At 34.3% G+C, this 19,599-nt stretch overlaps 1 protein-coding gene and 1 pseudogene across 11 annotated transcripts; one reads left to right on the plus strand and one right to left on the minus strand.

The window, feature by feature from the left end:
• The first annotated feature begins 5,539 nt into the window (after positions 1–5,539).
• LOC112751491 (disease resistance protein Roq1) lies at positions 5,540–11,521 on the plus strand. 11 transcript variants are annotated; one of them, XR_011872852.1, is made up of 8 exons: positions 5,540–6,211; positions 6,314–7,436; positions 7,530–7,859; positions 8,006–8,818; positions 8,923–9,602; positions 10,332–10,421; positions 10,495–10,970; positions 11,058–11,521. XR_011872852.1 is itself a non-coding variant. In XM_025800644.3 (5 exons), exons 1-5 carry the CDS (start codon positions 5,694–5,696, stop codon positions 9,517–9,519), a joined length of 3,381 nt encoding a protein of 1,126 aa, XP_025656429.1. In that variant the 5' UTR covers positions 5,540–5,693; the 3' UTR covers positions 9,520–9,782. The 11 variants fall into 11 exon arrangements, 2 of the variants coding, with proteins under 2 accessions (XP_025656429.1, XP_072074063.1); XR_011872850.1 differs by having other exon boundaries at positions 10,584–10,970; XR_011872851.1 differs by having other exon boundaries at positions 10,335–10,421; positions 10,584–10,970.
• Positions 11,522–12,297: 776 nt separating this feature from the next.
• On the minus strand, positions 12,298–16,779 carry LOC112751492 (disease resistance protein Roq1-like; annotated as a pseudogene).
• Between the last annotated feature and the right edge of the window lie 2,820 nt (positions 16,780–19,599).

Genomic DNA, 19,599 nt, shown 5'->3' on the forward strand with positions numbered 1-19,599 from the left:
TTTAAGGTATGAATCTGATTTTTCTTTTCATTTGGAGGATGCATGCAATACATATAATAAACAGCAAGTTTGCCAAAGACTTAAATACAGCAACTAATTTCTTAGTGAACTGAATCGCTCATTAAATTCAGCAAGGAAAAATTAAAACCACCAATCAAAAATTCTTTTTCATATCCTAATTACACTTTATTAAGCTTTTTTTAATAAGTTGTTTTGTAGGAACAAAAGCAAATCCAAACATAGATATTACATAAATTTAACTAATAAAAAAGATAGTTGTAGATAGATTTCTGGAAACATGTAAAAATGGATTTCATACACCTTAGGACATCAGCTCAATTAGTCTAAACATGTACAATTATTTATTAGTAATATATTAAAAGAGAGCTAAAGGTAGCTTCCAAATTCGGGTCGGAAGGATCGGATATAAGCGATGGTTCAATGGATAATAACTCTGAATTAGCAGACGTCACAGCAACTCAATACGCTCCATGATCGTTAAGACAAAAACTACTCTCTTACATAAATAGCAGACTCAACAGCAACTTAGAGTTAGGTCCAATTAGATTTTGAAGTGAACAAGTTTTAAAAGAGGTCATAGATTCAACCCTCCTTTCTCTAGGCTATTGATAACCTTCACTTTTGAACCCTGATTTTTCTGGCACGAGAGAAACACATTACATTGCATCAATCAATATAGGCCAAGCTTGCTGCATTCCCATTTCTAAGAGAAACACATCAGGACAATTGAACAACACTCCTTTTATGTGAATTTAATCCCTTATTTTTGCTTCTCCTTGTTTGATTCAATGTTAATAGATAAAAGTTATTGGTCACGAGCCCATTAGCATTCACTAATTCTCAAACAAACTGGGAATCAGCCTTTGAAAAGTTGGTACAAACTTTAATACAGAGTTATCAGGGATTAGATTGGAAGGAAAATGGATCACTAGATTTGCAAAATGTTTGGGATATGGGACCTTATAGATGCTGAGTTTTTGCCTTTTTGGGAATACCAACTTGTGCTATTTTTGTTATTTTTCTGTTCATTTGGTTGATGAGTGCAATCCATAACAGAAGGAGTTTTTTGAAAATAAGAACTGCAAAATTGTCAATATAGCATCCTCATTTGGTGAATTCATATGATTTGTGGACATTGATGTTTCTAACACTCAAAATTTGTCTTAATGATGATTAACGATGGGGCACCACTGGCGTGTGTCCAAGGTAAATTATTCATTTTAGTTGTCCCATTCATTTTGATCAATAATATTTTTTCAACATACTTTGAGAATCAGTTTTACATTTATATAATATATTACGTTGAAGGGCTCTTAATATGTAACGAAATGGGTACTAACTACTAACTGGGAATATGAACAAGGTGTATGGTTTTCTCAATTCCATGCTTTCCTGAATCCTCAGTGCAATCTCAAGGCTACTGTTAGGGTGATGCTGTATATACATATTATGTAATAATGTTGTGAGTAGAATGGAATGGAATCTCCTTAAAAGGGTAGACTTTAAGATATGAGGATTTTGATTATTATGTTGTAAGCAGGTCCCCTTATATTTTTTATTTTGCCTTTGATCCTTGGAGTCAAGATGTGAAAGTTGTGCACTATAAATCTGAGATTGCCTTTCAATTTAGCACTTAATGCAAATGGTGCAACTTCTTCAGTGATATAATGTTGACAGAGAGCTTCTTTGTTCAACTGAAATGGAAGAAGTGTAACACAGTTATTGTAGAAAAAAAATCTCCATCACAACATATTTTAACTCTGAGAATAAACACGACGCATCAATGAGGATTCAGTGTACAATAGAACAAGAAAAATAAGGATTGTTGTCTGCTGTGATGTAGTCTTGGCCTCCTGAGTCCCTATGAAAAGAACAATAATAGATGAATCCTATGACAGAACAATATAAAAGTTATGCAAATTTGAAGGTAGAGGCATGCACCATTCATTGAATTTTGATTAAAGAACAAAACATGTGGCTGATTTTACAAAGTTATTTTTTCCCATTTTTATGCAGAGTAAAGGCCAGCCCAACAGTATAATAGAGTGAAGGATGGCATGCATAACAGTGTTATTTGTGAACAAGAGAGGCAAGAGAATTAGAGAAAATGATTTCTATGTTGAGTGAATCTTAAGAATGTTAATACAGAGTTTTTCTATTTATATATGAGTGAGAGCTAACTACACTGGTCACCAACTTACTCTAACTTATGCTGACTACTCCTAACAGAATCATAACAAATTAATTCCTAGCAATAAGTTTAACACTACCAGCTTGGACAGCATTAAATTAAGAGCTATATACAACTATATTATCTAAAATGGAAACTCTCAGTTATGCAATAGCCTATTTTTTAAAGCAAATATTTATTTTAGTTAAAGTTGGATATTTGTTTGAGATTGGAGAATATAATTTTTGTTTATGGTGGATTCTCCTAAAAGAGTAGACATAAAGGATGTTATAATTGATTAGGCATCGTAACATTGTGTTTGTTCTATTCAAAACATGAAAGTTTTAATTGCATGAAGTTCTGTAGTAAGTTTAGTGACTTATAGATGTTTAAAGAAATTCTCTTTATTTATTTTATTAAGAGAAAAAAGAGGAAGGAAAATTAGTATAAGAAAGTGATAATAACACTCTTCATTCTTGTTCTTGATTTTTTTCTTGGTGGCTTGAGTCCACAAGACGAGAATAATAATAGAAGAAGCAATTAATTATGCAAGGTAGTAGTAGATATCTTTCAATGAAATTTCGAGGAAAAAATAAAACACGTTGACGCATAATTTTCAACGAGTTAACATCATAAAATATCACAGCATAAAAATCAGTCATTATATAAGAATATAATTTAATATCATAAAAAAAATTCTTCTACTATGATGAGCTTAATTATTTTATTGTAAAAGATTTGATTACTTTAATAGCTAATTATTTAGAAAAATATATGTAAAATAATATGTATAAATGTATACAAATACATCATAAAAAATTTTGTATATCTATGGATATTTTTGCAATGAAGAGGGCCCTTGGCCATGTGAGTTTTCATTTTCAGAAGGCAGAGGAGGCTAATTAATTGCCTTATCTTTGGTGTGTATTGCATAATAACATTATAGCCCTAAAAGTCCTTGATTGGACGTTGAGTTCTTAATAAATAATAATGGAGGGTCCCATTCTTGGAGAAACTTACTCTTCATAGTTGTCTTTACAAAAGAAAGGGTGAAATGATTCCTAAAAATTTAGTAGGGATCTGTTGAAATCACAGTTGTGAATCATAGAGAGATTGTAAAAGACTATGAGTGAAGTGTATTGATGGTTTATCAGTAGCTAAGAAAAGAGGGGAGGTTGAATCTTAGCCCCTTTTTCACTTAGTAACTCTTGCTGTCCTTCAGAACACTTGGGGAGATATTTCTTGTTTTTGTCTCGTGCCTAGCCAAGAGACTTTTTTGTTTTGTCTCGTGACCAGCCAGGAGATATTTTTCAGTTATGTCTCCTATTTAGCAGAATCAGAAATGGAGTAGAAGAGAGAGAAAATTACACCAAGATATGTCCTGGTTCAGCTGCTAAGTGCAATGTAGCCTACATCCAGTCTCCATCACAACAATGATGGAATTTCACTATAATCATCTTTGATTACAAACACCAATTCTCCCTAGGAATTACTCTTCCTATCTGGGACAAGTCCAGAATCTATTCCCAAAACTGAACTTGACTTGGTAACCCACAAAGCTTTCAACTGCAAAGTGCTAACCCAACTTGCAAGGGTACACAACACAGACGTACAAAGGACCTCTAATGACATCTATGACTTTTTCTTTTAATTTTGCATACTCTGCCTTTTTTCGCTCTATGGCTTTTTCATATAAACCTCACTGTTTGCCTTTTTCCATGAGACTCAAGACAGACAAAATTAAACAGAAAAATTAAAAAATGAAGAACATTGAAGGAAAAGAACTTCTGTTAGTTTGAGTAGCTATAGGAACACTGTGCTTTCACTATTTTTCTTGCTTCAAGCCCTGGCTGTTCTCCCTTATTTATAGAAAGGGAAGCCTCCACGGTTGAAACTGTTGAACCAAGCTAAACTTCTTCTTCTTCATGCAAAACCGGTTCGGCCAGAGAGAGAGGAGAGGAAACTGAATGTAAAACCCAACATGCAATTACCTCTGTATCTTTTCTTTACACCAAGCTTCACCAATCTGAGCCATCCAACTTGATTTACACTCCAAGAAAGATCCCTAGCCCTTGATGTGTTCTTGATGCATGACAGCTCCTCCTGCTCCACTTTTACTTCCTCCTTTACGTAGCCTCCCTAGCTATCTTCTGTGATGAGTGAACACAAAGCAGAGACGAGCTATGCCTCTGAGATCTTCTTCCTCTGACTGAAATCTTCTTCTTCCATTTTTGGTATGGAGAGCATGAGCTTACTTCACCAAATCTTACCTATTTTTGGTGAAGATCTGCCACAGCATACTTTTTGTTTTCTTTTTCTTGCCATCATTACAATGGTCTTGTTACTTGCTTCTTCTTCTCTACGGTAGCTTACCATAGCTTCCATGTTTTCCTGAGAAGTGACCGAGAGTGAGAAGAGAGAGTAGAAAGAGAAATTAAAATTGCTTTCAATGAAACTAAGAGAGAATGAGAGTGAATTAATTTTCCACTTCCTTTGTTTGTGAGTAACGTGTAGCATCATTAAAGCCATCAAATCACTTTTCTCTTTCTCTTTCATGTTTCCAATGCAAGTAAATTCAAGTTAATTGAATTTGAAATCCATTACAAATTGAAAGTGGGATCCGTTGTAACCATGGAATTTTGCTTTCTTTCAATATTGGTTTCGGACCAAACTTTGGTCTTAGTAGCAAAGATTCCAATTGGACTTATATCACAATTTCTGGCCCAAATAACATAACCATGATTTCAGCCACCATAATCACAACAATTTAATATCAAGGCTGAGAAAAATATTCCAATGGACTTGTTATATTTCAGCCCAATAGCAAAATCTGCATAGCAAAATTATTTTAATTAACATATATGAATTGAAATTAAATTAATAATTTTATAATTAATTGTTTTAATAATGTTTGATCATCATCAATTTAAATTAGAATTTTCCAAACTCATCATGTATTGTATTATTAGTGCCTTAGTTACATCAGAGACTACTCATATATATAGTCATGCATGACTATCAAGAAGAGACCAAGAAGAGGTAGTTAGAAACTAAACTACTCTGCAGTAACAAACTCAGAAATTATCACAACCCAATTGACTTCAGTAGCTAATTATTTAATCTTAGTAGTACTCTTAAAACACCCTCATTCAGTCTTGCATGTTGATGTTGTCTGCTAGCTGATATTTTGGACTTGAACAATATCTTACAAAGTTTTGTCTTAATTAAAAGTAATCAAAGTGAAACACCCTTTGAATACCAAATTCCAAAGTGAAAAATCTTACAGAACAGTAGACCCCACACGGAGCATATGAAATGATAAGGCAGTTTCTGTTTTATTTCTACGTTGACTGACTTTGAGAAACTTAATTATTCAGCATTGCATCCATTCTCACTCTTTCTTTAATCACTCACTCTTCTTTATATTTTTATCACTTTCTTTTAGTTTTCTGAGACTCAACACTCCCAACATTCATACAACTTTCTATCCTTCTTTCTTATCATGCCTCTGCAATCTTCCTTCTCCTCCTTTTCCACCCATTCTTCTTCTTCTTCTTCCTTCGACTATGCATGGGAATATGATGTGTTTATTAGTTTCAGAGGCGAAGATACTCGCTATGGTTTCACTGGCAACCTCTACAAAGCTCTTTCTGATAAAGGAGTCCATACCTTCATTGATGATGAGGAGCTTCAAAGAGGAGACGAAATCACACCCTCACTTCTCAAGGCAATTGAAGAGTCCAGGATTGCCATCATTGTCCTCTCTCCTAACTATGCTTCTTCTTCTTTTTGCTTAGACGAGCTTGTCCACATCCTTCACTGCATCAAGGGAAATGATCGCCTGGTTTTACCGGTTTTCTATGAGGCTGATCCTTCTGATGTGCGCCATCAAAGAAATAGTTTCGGAGAAGCAATGGCCAAGCATGAAGAGAAATTCAAGAGTGACTTGAACAAGGTGCACAAATGGAAGCAGGCTCTGCATCAAGTTGCTAATTTGTCAGGATATCATTTCAAACACGGGTAACTTCACTTCATATACTTCTTTCTGATCTGTAATTGTTTTTCGTTTATAAAAAATATTACTATTTTGCTTCGTAATAAGAATCTGTGTGTATTTGGCAGGGATGGATATGAACATAAGTTTATCAGAAATATTGTGGAAGAAATTTCAAGAAAGATTAGACGTTCACAGTTATTTGTTGCTCGTTTTCCTGTTGGACTAGATTCACTAGATTCTCGAGTGTCAAAAGTAATTTCACTTTTGAGAATGAATTCTAGTGATCAAGTTCACATGGTAGGGATTCATGGAGTTGGTGGAATAGGAAAAACAGCACTTGCTTGTGCTGTTCATAATTTGATTGTTGACCATTTTGACGGTACGTGCTTTCTTGCAAATGTGAGAGAAAACTCAAAGAGACATGGCTTGGCTTATCTTCAAAATATCCTTCTCTCTGAGATATTAGGAAAGGAGGAAATTAAGATAGTCAGTGTTCAACAAGGAACTACTCAAATTCAACGAAGACTATGTCAAAAAAAAGTTCTTTTGATTTTAGATGACGTTGATGATCACAAGCAACTACAAGCTATGGCTGGAAAACCTAACTGGTTTGGTCTTGGAAGCAGAGTTATCATTACAACACGGGACACACATTTGCTAAAATATCATGGTGTTGAAAACACACATGAGGTAGAGGGATTAAATGAGGCAGAGTCTTCTCAATTGCTTGTTAAACATGCATTTAAAAATGGTTATGTTAGCAGCCCAAGTTATGCAGATGTTTTGACCCGTACAATAACTTATGCTTCTGGTCTTCCATTGGCTTTGGAAGTAATAGGTAGTCACTTGTGTGGAAAAAAAGTAGAAGAATGGGAATCTGCATTGAATAAATTTGAAAGACATCTTGATGATAAAATACATGAGATATTTCAAGTAAGTTTTGATGCTTTGGGAAAAGAAGAGCAGAGTGTTTTTCTTGATATTGCCTGTTGTTTTAAAGGATATAAAATAGAGGAACTTACAAATATACTTCAAGCTCATTATGGAAGTTGCATGAAATATCATATTGGAGTATTGGTTGAAAAATCTCTCATGAAGATCAATCGGGATGATAACAATGTGACAATGCATGATTTGATAGAGAACATGGGCAAAGAAATTGCACTAAAAGAATCACCAGAAATGCCTGGAAAGCGTGGTAGGTTATGGTTCTACGAAGATATAGTTAAAGTTTTACAAGATAATCTAGTAAGTAATAAATTTCTCTAACAACTTTGTTGAAAGTCCTTATTTATGCATTTGTACCTTTATTAATTCATGCTTTTAATTTTGTGTTGAAAGGGCACTAGCACCATTGAAATCATATATTTGGAATTTCCCTTATTGGAAAGGGAAGGAGATGAAGATTCATTTGAAAAAGAGGAAAATAAAGATGTTGAAGTAAAATGGGACGGAACAGCTTTTAAAGAGATGAAAAATCTCAAAACGCTTATCATAAAAAATGGTTGTTTTTCTAAATGTCCCAAAAATCTTCCAAACAGTTTAAGGGTATTGGAATGGTGGAGATATCCTTCAGAGTGGCTACCAAATGATTTTCAACCAAAGAAACTCTCCATACTCAAGTTATTGAATAATCTCTATTTAGCACACAAGTTGGATAGCTTATCCAAGGTAGTGTGTGCTAAATTCTTTTTTATGATTTTGTGTTTTAGTAACTTGATATGAAGTTTATTTGTTTGACTATTTTTCTTTGTTTTAATTTTTTTCAGAAGTTGGTGAGTTTAAAAGTTTTGAATTTTTTCTTGTTTTCTCTCCAGATGTTGATCTCCTTGAAAGTTTTGAAGTTTGATTACAGTGATTCTTTGAAAAAGATACCAGATGTCTCCAATCTTCAACTTTTAGAAGAATTTTCTTGTGTAAGATGTAGTAATTTAGTCTCAGTTGACAGTTCAGTTGGTTTTTTACCTAAACTTAAAATATTGGATACTGCATTCTGCTTCGAGCTCAGAAGTTTTCCACCTGTTATTAATTTGCCCTCACTGGAAGAACTCGTTCTACTTGGATGCTTAAGCCTTGAGAAATTTCCAGAAATTCTGGAAGAGATGGAAAATCTAAAAGAGCTTTATTTGTGGTGCACTGGCATAAAAGATTTGCCATCTTCATTTTGTAACCTTTCTAGATTGCGGCGTTTGACTTTGAATGCGAATGAAATGCATAGAATACCAAGTGTCATTTGCATGATGCCAAGCCTGGATTTTTGTGATATTGAGCTAGGAGGAAATAAGGGGAGGGTATCAGGAGAGCAGGAAGAGGGGCTTCATGGAATACTCACTCACTCCCTGCCCTCTTCACATATGCGTCGTCTTTATGTCAGAGACAGCAATTTGTCAGATGACTTTTTTCCACTAGCTGTTGCATGGTTTCCCAATGTGATATCTTTAGTTCTAGGAGGCAATAATTTCACAGTCCTTCCTGAATGCATCCAACAATTTCGCTTTCTGAAGGAGCTCCTTGTGAATGATTGCAAGCATCTTCGGGAGATTAGAGGGATTCCACCGTGCTTGACAAACTTCTCAGCAGTAAACTGCAAATCATTGAGTGAGAGGGGCACAAGCGTGTTACTCAATCAGGTTTCGTTACTTTTTAATAATTAAGAATGCAGATGACATCATAATTCATATTAAATTAATAATGTATGCTAAACTACCGCTTCTGCATTATGAATGAATGACAGCAAGTGCACCAGGGTAGAAGCACCCACTTTGTGATGCCAGGTGGAAGCATTCCAAGGTGGTTTGAGAGGCGCAGTAGTGGAGCTTGCATTTCTTTCTGGTTTCGTGGCACCAAATTCCCTTACAATGCTCTTTGCTTTGCAATTCTACTCAAAGATGACTTCCCTTCCCCACTTGAATTAAGACCCATTGTGACCATCAATGGCAACCTAGGTTCATATCGATTCGAGAGAGCAATGGATCAATTATTTATTTTTAATCTGAACAGTGATCCTTATTATGAAGCACTACATCTTGAAAGAGGATGGAATCATGCGAAGCTTTCATATGAAGCATATAAGAATTATGAGGATCATAAGGAAAAGGTCCCAAGTGAGTCAATTGGAAAAGAGATTGGAATGCACGTATGGAAGGAAGAGAGTAGTAGTATAATGGAAGATATTCGATTCACTGATCCATACAAAATGACACAACTAATTATAATGATGATCATGCTCTCAATAGCATTCCCCAACCATAAGAACCACCCCTTGCTCCTGGATACATGCATTGGTTTGTGGATGTTGCTGTTTCTAACACACACACTTTCTGGATATTAACTGTCAGTTAGGAAGGAGGGTAGGGAGGATTCAATATCAGGCTATCAGCATCCGCACACAGCTATATGGCTGTCCTCACCTGTGTATGTCAAAGTGTAATTATTATTATTAATTGTGGCACTTCCCTTGCTAGTTTTGCATCTGCTTGTTTGATTAAATATGAAATAGAGATGACCATTCAATATGTTACTTGCTACTTTGAGCAACTTTTTTGTATCATACATTTATAATATATATTGAATGATTCTGAAATTGTAACACAATGCAATTGCAAAGCAAATAGATGGGGTACCACTGGGCACTGGCGTGTGTCCAAGGTAAATTACTCATTTTAGTTGTCCCATTCATTTTGATCAATAATATTTTTTCAACATACTTTGGGAATCAGTTTTACATTTATATAATATATTACGTTGAAGGGCTCTTAATATGTAAAGAAATGGGTACTAACCTAGGAATACGAACAAGGTGTATGGTTTTCTCAATGCCATGCTTTCCTGAATCCTCAGTGCAATCTCAAGGCCAATGTATAACCCTATTGCGCATAGTTAATTTGAATCTTTGTTATTTGCTTTACATTAAGTTTTTCCTTCTTTCATTTACTCATTACTTTTTAGGCAACAAGAGAAGAAGACATGTTAACATCTGGCTTTCGGTTTTATTTGCTCATTGGGTTCAAAAGAGGAATTTTTATTGATGTAGATACTGTCTTTAAATTTGGCAGTTAGTACAATGTTTAGCAACAACTTACTTGATAATTGATGTATAGATGGAGAGAGAGAGAGTAACATAGTTTGTTCTTGTTCATGTAGCAGAATTCCTGCTTCAGCAATGGAAGTTAATATTGAAGACTTGAAGTAAAATGGCATAAAAGTGGATAAGGGACATGACTAGCAACCAAGGTAAACTCCATCCCCTTACTAATTTTAGTTGCTATGATAATAACCATAAGAGATCATTTTGGTGGCATTGCAGAAATTGAGCTCATGTGCTACTGTTAGGGTGATGCTGTATAAGTGTATATACATATTATGTAATAATTTTGATTATTATATTGTAAGCAGGTCCCCTTATATTTTTTATTTTGCCTTTGCTCCTTGGAGTCAAGATGTGAAAGTTGTGCAGTATAAAGTTGAGATTGCCTTTCAATTTAGCACTTATTGCAAATGGTGCAACTTCTTCAGTGATATAATGTTGAGAGAGAGATTCTTTGTTCAACTGAAATGGAAGAAGTGTAACGCAGTTATTGTAGAAAAAAAAATCTCCATCACAACATATTTTAACTCTCACAATAAACAAGACGCATCAATGAGGATTCAGTGTACAAAAGAACAAGAAAAATAAGGATTGTTGTCTGATGTGATGTAGTCTTGGCCTCCTGAGTCCCCAAGAAAGAATAATAATAGATGAATCCAATGACAGAACAATATAACAGTTATGCACATTTCAAGGTAGAGGCATGCACCATTCCTTGAATTTTGATGAAAGAACAAAACATGTGGCTGATTTTACAGTTATTTTTTCCCATTTTTATGCAGAGTAAAGGCAAGCCCAACAGTGTAATAGAGTGAAGGATGGCATGCATGACAGTGTTCTTCTTATTTGTGAACAAGAGAGGCAAGAGAATTAGAGAAAATGATTTCTATGTTGAGTGAATCTTAAGAATGTTAATACAGAGTGAGAGCTAACTACACTAGTCACCAACTTACTCTTAACTTATGCCTACTACTCCTAACAGAATCATAACAAATTAATTCCTAGCAAATAAGTTTAAAATGAAAACTCTCAGTTATGTTATAACCTAGTTTTTTCTTAGGCACATTCACCCAGTGTACTTTCACGCGGCCAGGCTTGATTTTTGTATCTTTGGCCTATATAATTAAGAAAAATGTGAAGTTCTAATTGGAATTAAATATATATTTGTTAAGTTTTTTTATTTTATATAGTACTGACTATGTACTTTCTCAATTAACATATACTTATTGAATTTCTTTATTTTTGACCTTCATTCTTTCATAGGCAAGACCATCTCGTTTAAAGAAATATTTTTGTTATGAAAATAATTTTTTAATCGACAATCAATTATGAAAGTATCAATATAAAAATTAAAAGAATACATAAAATCTTAAAAATATTGACAAAAAGTCAGCTTTTATTTTAAATTTAATATTTATTTATTTATTATTTTATTAATAAATTCTTATTGTATTGATGCTGTGCCACCATCTTCAATTCTCGCGCGTATCTCGGATGCACTGAGCGATGTGGCCATTTTTAGGAGCACCCCACTGTATCTGAGATGTGACTAACGACATATTTTGATAAATTCTTCCACGATTATTTAAATCGATAAATATTATATTATTTAATGTAAATAAAAAAAATTCCAATATATAATGATAAATCTTTTGTATTTATGGATATTTTTGCACTGAAGAGAGCCCTTAGTCTCAATAGTATTGCACAAGCAAAGTATAATTATGTGTGTAATCTCCTGAAAGTATATACTTAATCTGAATTATTTCTTTCTTAATTAAATGTGCAGCTAACTTTCTTAACTAATTATGTATATTATATTATATTATATTATATTATATTATATTATATTATATTGAATGATTCTGAACCAAATGAAAACAGGTAGTATAGCTAGCTAGAAATACAAACAGAAGATGAATGCCTTTCCATAACTAATTTCGTATGCGTGATTGAGAAATAGTGAGTAGCTTGAATCAAATAATTCCCTGTTCTTACTATTTCGTAAGTGCCAACAAGTACTGATAAAAAAACTTTCTCTGATCATCATTTTCATTCATTCTAATCTTTTTTCAGTAACGTTATTCTAGAACCATTGTTTGTGCTCCGCATTCTTTTTGAGATAAGACTAATACGCTACTTATTTGCATTCCTAGCTTGGTAGTACCCATTTTGTTAGAAATTCAGAATCAATATAAACTGTTGCTCAACAAGTAGCAAGTACAGAAGCATGGTTATTTCTATCTTAAGATATTCTCCTTTCTACTTTTCTGTCACTATTGAAATAAACAAGAAGATTGTGTGCGTTTTATGTTATCTGCAAGAACAAGAAGAAGGTCAATGAAACTAAAATCAGAGTAACAGACAAACAGTGATGAGAGTAGTTACAATTACCCTTGGACATAAGTGGTGCACGCACATAGCTGTGTGGATGTCATTTAACTAACACTGATATCCAATTCTTCCAATCCTTATTGCATAGTTATCATCCAAATCATAGAGAGTGGGTGCCGGAAAGAGTGTGTGTGTTAGAAAGAGCAATGTCCACAAACCTATGCATGTCCCCAGGAGTAGAGGCTGCTTGTTATGGCTGGGGAATGCTGTTGAGAGCATAATCATCATTATAATTAGTTGTGTCATTTTGTAAGGATCAGTGAATCGAATATCTTCAATTATACTGCTACTGATCTTTTCCTTCAAGAGGTGCATTCCAATCTCTTTTGCAATGGACTCACTGGAGACCTCGCGGTAGGTATAGTAGTCAAGTGTTTCATATGAAACCTCCGCATGATTCCATTTGTTTTCAAAACGTTGTGTTACATTGCACTTGCACCTATAAACATTTGTTTCTGACAAATTAAGAATAAATAATTGATCCATTGCGGTGTCCCACTTTCCACGGAGGAATTGGTAGCCATTAATGCTCACGATGGGTCTTACTCCAATTGGGGAAGGGAGGTCATCGGTGAGTAGAACTGCGATGCAAAGAGCATGGCGAGGGAATATGGTGCCACTAAACCAGAAGGAAATAGAAGCTCCCCTGCTGCGCTTCTCAAACCACCTTGGAATCTTTCCACCTGGCATCACAAACTTGGTCCCCCCACCCTCGTGCAATTTCTGTCAATCATTCATAATGCAGAAGCAGTAGTTTAGCATATACTATTAATTTTAGAGAAATACTAGCGACCATTAGAACTTATTGTTTTAGTTTAGTTCCTTTAGTCTAGTAATCCAACAACATACTTTATCCTATACTTTCAAATATTGATGGGCCAAAAATAATAAATTTTGATAGTCCTCTAACATTTCTCTTAACTTTAATATGAATTATGATGTGATCATACATTGTTAATTAATTAAAAAGTAACAAAACCTGATTGAGCAACAAACTTGTGCCCCTGGGACTCAATGATTTGCAGTTTACTGCTGAGAACTCTTTCAAGTTTGGTGGAATCCCAATAATCTCCCGAAGATACTTGCTATGATCCACATTGAGGGAAATTAGAAATTGAAATTTTCTGATGCATTCAGGAAGGACTGTGAAATTATTGCCACTTAGTTTTAATGATGCCACATTGGGAAACCATGCAAGAGCTAGCGGAAAAAAGTCATCTGACAAATTGCTGTTCATGAGAGAAAGATCTTTCAGATTTAAAGATGGGAGGGAGTTAGTGTGTATTCCATGAAGCCCCTCCTCCTGCTTTCCTAATACCCTCCCCTTATTTCCTCCTACAACGATGTCACAATGATACAGCCGTGGCATCATGCCAATGACACTTGGTATCTTACACATTTTATAATTCTCATGCATTACCAACCAAAACAATCCGGAAAAATTACGAAATGAACATGGTAAATCTTTTATGCCAGTCCCATGCAAATAAAGTACTTCAAGATTTTTCATCTCTTCTAGAATTTCTGGAAAATTCTCGAGACTTGAGCAACCAGATAGAAGGAGTTTTTCCAGTGAAGGCAAATTAATAGTAGGTGGAAAATTTCTGAGCTTGCAGCAATATTCAGCATTCAATATTTTAAGTTTAGACAGAAAACCAACTGAACTATGAACTGTAACTAAATTTTTACATCTTTTGAACGAAAATTCTTGTAAAGTTTGGAGATTAGACACATCAACTATCTCATTCAAAGAATTACAATAATCAAAATTCAAAACTTTCAAGCTCATCAGCTTCTGTAAAAAAAAAAACAGAAAAAGAAATAGAAGCATCAAACAAATAAACTCCATATGAATTGACAAACACACAAAATGATAAAAAGGAATTTAGAACACTTACCTTGGATAGAATATCCAACTTGGTTGACATATAGATATTATGGGGTAACTTGAGTATTGAGAGCTCCTTTGGTTGAAAATCATGTGGAAAATACTTTGAAGGATATTTCCACCATTCCAATACTCTTAAACTGTTTGGAAGATGTTTGGGACTTTCAGAGAAACAACCATTTTTTATGACGAGTGTTTTAAGATTTTTCATATCTTTAAAAGTTGTTCCATCCCATTTCACTTCTACATCCCTTTCCAGATAAATGATTTCAATGGCGCTAGTCCCCTTTCACCACAAAATTTAAAACATGAATCAATTAGAATACAAGTGTACGAACAAAGACTTTCACCAAAGTTATTTACTGAAATTTATTACTTACTTGATTATCTTCAAAAACTTTAACTATATCTTTATAGAACCATAATCTACTACGCTTTCCTGGTATTTTTGGCGACTCTTCTAGAACAATTTCTTTGCCCATATCCGCTATCAAATCATGCATTGTCACTCTGTTATTACACCAATCAATCCTTATGAGAGATTTTTCACCCAACACTCCAATATGATATTGCATGCAACGGCCATAATGAGCTTGAAGTAGATTCTCTATTGATTCATATCCTATAAAACAACAGGCAATATCAAGAAAAACACTCTGTTCTTCTTTTTCCAAAGCATCAAAACTAACCTGAAGTATTTTACGAATTTTATTATCAAGAACTTTTTCATATTGATCCAATGCAGATTCCCATTGCTGTAAATCTTTTCTAAACAAGTTAGAACCTATTACTTCCAAAGCCAATGGAAGTCCAGAAGCATAAGTTACTGCACGGTTTAAAACATTCTGGTATTCTGGGCTAACATAAGAAGTTTTAAAAGCTTTCCAAGTAAGCAAATCAAAGGACTCTTTCTCTTTTAAACCTTGCATTTCGTATGTCCTTTCAACCTCATGAAGTATTAGCAAATGTTTGTTCCGTGTTGTAATAATGATTCTGCTGCCAAGACCAAACCAATCAGGCATTCCAGCAATAGCTTTTAACTGCTCATGCTCATCAGCATCATCAAGAACCAAAAGAACTTTCTTTTGACATAACCTCTTTTGTATCTCAAAAACTCCTTGTTTACTACTTGTTAGCTTGATATCCTTCTCTCCTAATATCTCAGAAAGAAGAATAGTTTGAAGATGTACTAAACCGTGTCTATTTGAATTTTCTCTCACGTTTTCAAGAAAGCACACACCTTCAAAATGGTCAGCTATCAAGTTATAGACGGCAGTTGCAATGGTTGTTTTCCCTATTCCCCCAATTCCATGTATCCCTACCATTCGAACTTCGGCACTGGAGTTAACATCTAGAAGTGAAGCTACCTCTGACACTGGGGACTCCAATCCAACAGGGTGATCAGCAACAAAGTGGAATGTCGTCTAATCCTTTTTGAGATGTTATCCACAATGTTTCCAATAAACATGTGTTCATATCCATTCCTGAATGATCAAGACTAGTCAATATACATATACATGTGAATACGTCTAGGTTCTGATAGTCACTTCAAACCGTAATACCTTGATAAATCAAATAGTTTACAAAAAAGGAGGTATACGAAGTGAAGTTACCTGTGTTTGAAATGATAGCCAGACAAATTGGCCACTTCTTTAAGAACCTTCTTCCATTTGTCGACCTTGTTATTCATGTGATCCTTGTATCTGTTCTCATGCTTAGCCATTGCCTCTCCAAAACTGTTTTTTAGATGGCGCACATCAGAAGGATCCACCTCATAGAAAACAGGCAAAACCAAGCGATGGTTTCCCTTGATGCAGTGAAGGACATGGACCAGTTCGTCTAAGCAAAAAGAAGAAGCAGCATAGTTAGGAGAGAGTACAACGATGGCAATCCTGGACTCTTCAATTGCCTTGATAAGTGCAGGTGTGATTTCCTCTCCACTTAGAAGTTTGTCATCATCAAAGAAGGTGTGGATTCCTTTGTCACAGAGAGCTTTGTAGAGATTGCCAGTGAAACCATATCGGGTATCTTGGCCTCTGAAACTAATGAACACATGGTATTTCCATGTAAAGCTGAGGGAAGAAGATGAGAAGGGAGATTGCAGAGCCATGAGTCTCACAAAATGTGCTGCTCTTGTAATAAGACTTTTTGTCCAGGGAAATATCTACTTCCCAATAAGTAGAAAGCTAAAGCCTAAAAGACAAGTCGATCAACCAAAATAACAAGACAAGTATTGATAATATTTTATTTCTTATATAATCAGAATGAGTCAGTGTCATATGAACAAATTAGATTTAGGCAGTGGAAATAATTTTCTTACTGATGCCACATATTTTGCCTATATTTTGCGATGAAGAACATAGATATAGAGATGGAATAAAAAAAACAATGAAAAATGTATACAAGTCAAGGGTTTTTATTTTTATAAATTAAATAAATATAATAATTACCAAAATAAATAATTTTAAAAATATTACCAAAATAAATGTGAAAAAAAATAATAAACAAAAATAAAGTTATTTTTGTATTACAAAATATTTTAAATAGAAAACTCATCAAATTTAATATTAGTTTGTGTATAGTTTAATTAATTTTTAAATAATATAATACTTATTAAAAGAGCAACATAAATATTTTTAACTTACATTGGTGGAGTTTTTAAACTCTTTTTTTAATGGATTATCTTTTTTCTAAAATATTTTACCGGGGTTTTCGGGGTATTTTTCCTAATAACAAAGATAACAAATTAAAATTAGAAATCAAGATTAAAAGCAGAGGTCTAGAAACACATGAAATTCATTTTTGGAAACCATTGAACTGAAAGTAAAGTCTGCAATGAATCAATTTACCTGGTATTGTCCGGGGCATTTATGTAAGGTCCCACATCAGTTGGGGAGGGGAACGAAGTATGCCTTATAAGGGTGTGGATACCTCTCCCTAGCATTACCCGTTTTGACGAGTGAGTGTGGGGGGCTTCGCCTATCATCCCTATCGTCAAAGGCAAAACCGTGAGGCCTTGTGTACCAAAGCGGACAATATCGTGCTAGCGGGTGGTCTGGGCTGTTACAATATTTTGCGCCTCCTTCGAGTCAAACTGATCATTTCTTTTCTGTGATCACTTTTCTCTTAACATCTCCAACGCTTGTCTTCTTTTTTCCGCAGCGTTGTCTTTTACTTGTTCAGTTCTGAAAATTCATAAAATAAGTATCAATGAACCTAAAACGAAAGCATCAATAAAAGAAAATATGATTCAAGAAACTTACTCCTTGTCAGATTTGGTTTGTTTTTTTGCCACCCTCTGCGGTTGTCGTCTTTTTACTATGGGTGTTTTTTCGATTTCTTGTTCTCTGCAACACAGACAAATACATCGAATTTATATTGGAGACAAATATAAGCAAGAAAAATATTTCTAATGCTAAAGGACCCAACTGAAGACACTAACAATCAAGTGAACGAAAATGACAAACTCCACTGAACTGAACGCAATTAATGTAATGAATAAAACGTGATATACATTCAATCATCAAGAAAAATATTTCTGCATGCAAAGGGAGAAGTGAAGACGCTAACAATCAAGTGGACGAAAATTACAAAGACTACTGAACCGAAAGCAATTCATGTGCTGAACAAAACGTGATACACATTCAATCATCAAGAAAAATATTTTCGCATGAAAAAGGACTCAACTAAATACTTGACAATCAAATGAATCAAGTTGACCAACTCCACTGAACAATATCACATTTGTAATTTACTTAACAAGCATACATAAACAATTTTCAGCAAAGAAAAGCAAAACTAAACCAGATGAATATCATACAATCATATAAATAAACATCACCCAATACTTACTGGCTTTCATATTTGCTTGTGCTCTCTGAATTTGTCGGCACAGGCTTCCTTTTTTTGCTTTGTTTTTTAACCACCTTCTGTGGTTGTTTTCTTTTCTTTGTGGCAGTTTTTTCAACTTCTTCTTCTCTGCAATACATAAGAACAAGTGCATAAGAACCATTTTAAGCAAATACAAGTAAAATAAAACCAATCTGAAGATCAAACTTACTGGTTTTTGGATTCACTTTTGCTTTCTGAATCCGTGGGACTACTTTCAGTTTCTCTTGTTGTTTCTGAATCCGTCTCAGCAAGCTTTTGTTTTTTAACCACCCTCTGTTGTCTTGTTCTCTTTGCTGGCAGTGTTCTGTCGGATTCGGATTCAGATTCAGATTCGAAAAATGTGTCTTCTTTCGAAGAAGAATCCAGATCAACAATTTTCTTTTCCTTTCTTATCTAACTTCTTTCCTTTTGTTTTTTCCTTCTTTATTTGCTTTTTATACAGAAGTCCCTAAAACAGAAACTTATTTAATGAGCAAATACACTAACAATCAGCTGAATCAAAATGAGCAACCCCCACTTAACCGAACAATACTAATGTGCTGAATAAAATGCCATAAACATTTAATGATAAAGAAAAATATTTCTGCATGCACAAGGACTTAACTGAAAACACTATCAATCAAGTGAATCAAAATGAGTAACTCCACTGAACTGGACAACATTAATGTGCTGAATAAAACGTGATAAACATTTAATCATCAAAAAATATTTCTGCATGCACAAGGACTCAATTGGACACACTAACAATCAGGTGAACCAAAATGAGCAAGTCCACTGAATCGAACAAGATTCATGTGGTGAATATAACGAGATAAATATTTAATCATCAAGAAAAATATTTCTGCATGCACAAGGATTTAAATGAGCACACTAACAATTGCAACTAGGAGAAATAAATTAATCATAACCTAAAACACAAGCTTATTTAGTTAGCAGAGTATTTTAGAAGAATCTGAAACGAAATTTTAGGGGAGAATTTTTGCTTAATTTACCAATGTGTTCGTTGCTTCCTCCGAAATTTGGTCTAGCATCATCTTCTTTGTTCAATGAGCCACCCACGGTGGCGGGAGAGCATCAGGTCCATACAAGCTTGGGAACTTGGTTTCATAGAAGTAAATCAGCATCAAAACAAAAACACAGACGTTAACGGA

This window comes from Arachis hypogaea, chromosome 15 (assembly GCF_003086295.3).
Source record: "Arachis hypogaea cultivar Tifrunner chromosome 15, arahy.Tifrunner.gnm2.J5K5, whole genome shotgun sequence".
In the NCBI taxonomy this organism is placed as follows: Eukaryota; Viridiplantae; Streptophyta; class Magnoliopsida; order Fabales; family Fabaceae; genus Arachis; species Arachis hypogaea.